Below are 2,201 nucleotides of genomic sequence, written 5' to 3' on the forward strand. Positions count from 1 at the left end.
TTATGATTTACAGGTGTAGTATTTTGGTTTTCTTCTGTGTTCATTTCCAATAATTTCTAGGTTTATTATTGTTAGAATAGGTCTTGCCATGTTCAGTTGTTAACTATTGCCATTTAGGTTTTGCCATATCAGTTGATTCTTTTATGTTTAGTTTCTTTATTATTATTTCTTGTGCTGTATCATCAGGAAAGCACATGGAGCATGGGAAAGGTAATGAAATAATCCAGCAAGGAACAATGAAACACCAGGAGCTTCAATGTTGAACCATGGGTGAAATATGACAAAGGAGCCAGATGAGCTAATCGGAGATGTGGAACAGCTTTGGCAGAAAGAAAGTAGGGAAACTGAGGGAGGGAGACCAATAAACACATAGGTGAACTAACTCAAAAAGATCTACAAACCAAAAGAAAAAGCCTGAAATTAACATAGGAGAGTAACCAAAATACATAAATCACAAGATATAATAATAAAATAAAACACTAAGCACAAATGAATAAACTGATGTTGCAAAAACCAAATAGTTAGAAATAACCCAGAAATAATTAGAAAGGAACACAAAAGAAAACCAAAACACAAACACCTGTGAATCATTACCAAATAATCCTTTGATGTGAGGGTTAAAGGGCAGCATTAAGTTAAGGGGGAGTTGGTCTGGGTTTTGACAAAGGCTAGGAAAGAGGCGTTTGTCCTAACTGTTGTAGTTGGAGTCTGATTGTGGTTCCTCCTCGATATCTACCCCATCTGTCTGTCTCTGTGGAATCAGGTGAGAGTTTGTAAAGTAACAGCCTCCCTCCAAATTAATGAGATCTGTCGGAAGGGTTATTGGCTGGTTTGAAATCCCACTGCTACTGTAGGCATTGCTACATTCAACAGAGAAACAACATTAGATACTCCAAGAGAGCTGGTTGAAGAGCAGAGTCACATTCCATAACCAAGATGAATAATGTTTCAGCAGTTTCAGTGTTTTTTCTTTCAGGTTTAAATGAGACAAGGAATTACAGGTCACCTATTTTCTTTCTCACTTTAATGTGTTACTTCATAATTATTGTTTTAAATGTCTGTATTGTTTTGACCATAATCTTTAATAATGAGCTCCATGAACCAATGTATATTCTGCTGTGTGTTTTTTGTATGAATTCCCTTTATGGAACAGCAGGTTTCTATCCCAAATTTCTGTGGGATCTGCTCTCTCCTGTTCATGTCATCTCTTACTCAGGCTGCCTTCTGCAGGCTCAGGTGGTGTACTCCTCTGCCTGCAGTGATCTGTCCATCCTTGCCCTCATGGCATATGATCGGTATCTGGCTATATGTCGACCACTACAGTACCACTCTGTCATGCCAAAGCAGAGAGCCATCACTTCAGTTTGTCTTGCTTGGTTAATACCTTTTTGCATTATAGCTGTAAACACTTTTCTTACATCAAGGTTGAAGTTATGCAGCCCGTATTTAAACAGACTAATTTGTATGAATGGGAGCATTGTTTTGCTTGCTTGTTTTCCAGCTGAAGCTTCTGTGACCAGCATAGTTGCAAATACCACAATAGTGGTTTATTCTCTACACAGTGTTATAATTGTGTGGTCCTACATTTTTCTCATCAAAACATGTCTTGGTTCTATAGAAAACAGGAGAAAGTTCATGCAAACCTGTGTGCCACATTTGATCTCCTTGTTAACTTTTTCAATAATTATACTTTTTGATGTTATATATATTCGATTTGAGGCCAAGAATTTACCACAAACTCTTAAGTACTTTGTTTCTATAGAATTTCTCATCATACCTCCTATAATGAATCCACTTATTTATGGTTTCAAGTTGACAAAAATCCAACAAAAAGCTGTGGAAACTATGAGAATCAAATGACCATCCTGTAGTCTTAAGTTTTTGATCCTTTTATGTTTTGTTTTGATTAAGTTTTCTCCATTTATGTTTTCAATTCTTTTAATTAAATTCAGCCAATTGTTTTCTGTCTAGGTTGCATATAGTTTACAGTCATATTCAATAAATTAGAATACTAATAAAAAGTTAATTTATTTCAGTAACTCACTTCATTAAAAAAAAAGGCTGTATTTAGAATAATTACACACAGACTTGTGTTTTTAATCCTTTATTACTGTTAATTAGGGTAATTTCCCACTTACAGCTAATGACACAATGACATTTATGATGTGAATATTACATCAGACCAATAAAATAAAAACAGT

At 35.1% G+C, this 2,201-nt stretch overlaps 1 protein-coding gene across 1 annotated transcript; it reads left to right on the forward strand.

Moving 5' to 3' along the window:
- Positions 1-936: 936 nt before the first annotated feature.
- LOC124870879 (olfactory receptor 11H6-like) lies at positions 937-1,860 on the forward strand. Its single transcript, XM_047369702.1, has one exon. The coding sequence runs from the start codon at positions 937-939 to the stop codon at positions 1,858-1,860; it is 924 nt and encodes a 307-aa protein (XP_047225658.1).
- Positions 1,861-2,201: the final 341 nt, after the last annotated feature.

The sequence above is a fragment of the Girardinichthys multiradiatus genome, chromosome 7 (genome assembly GCF_021462225.1).
Source record: "Girardinichthys multiradiatus isolate DD_20200921_A chromosome 7, DD_fGirMul_XY1, whole genome shotgun sequence".
In the NCBI taxonomy this organism is placed as follows: domain Eukaryota; kingdom Metazoa; phylum Chordata; class Actinopteri; order Cyprinodontiformes; family Goodeidae; genus Girardinichthys; species Girardinichthys multiradiatus.

What these genes read in the sequence shown, in the direction of transcription:
- LOC124870879 (XM_047369702.1), top strand. Translation starts at nt 937, where the DNA reads ATGAATAATGTTTCAGCAGTTTCAGTGTTTTTTCTTTCAGGTTTAAAT.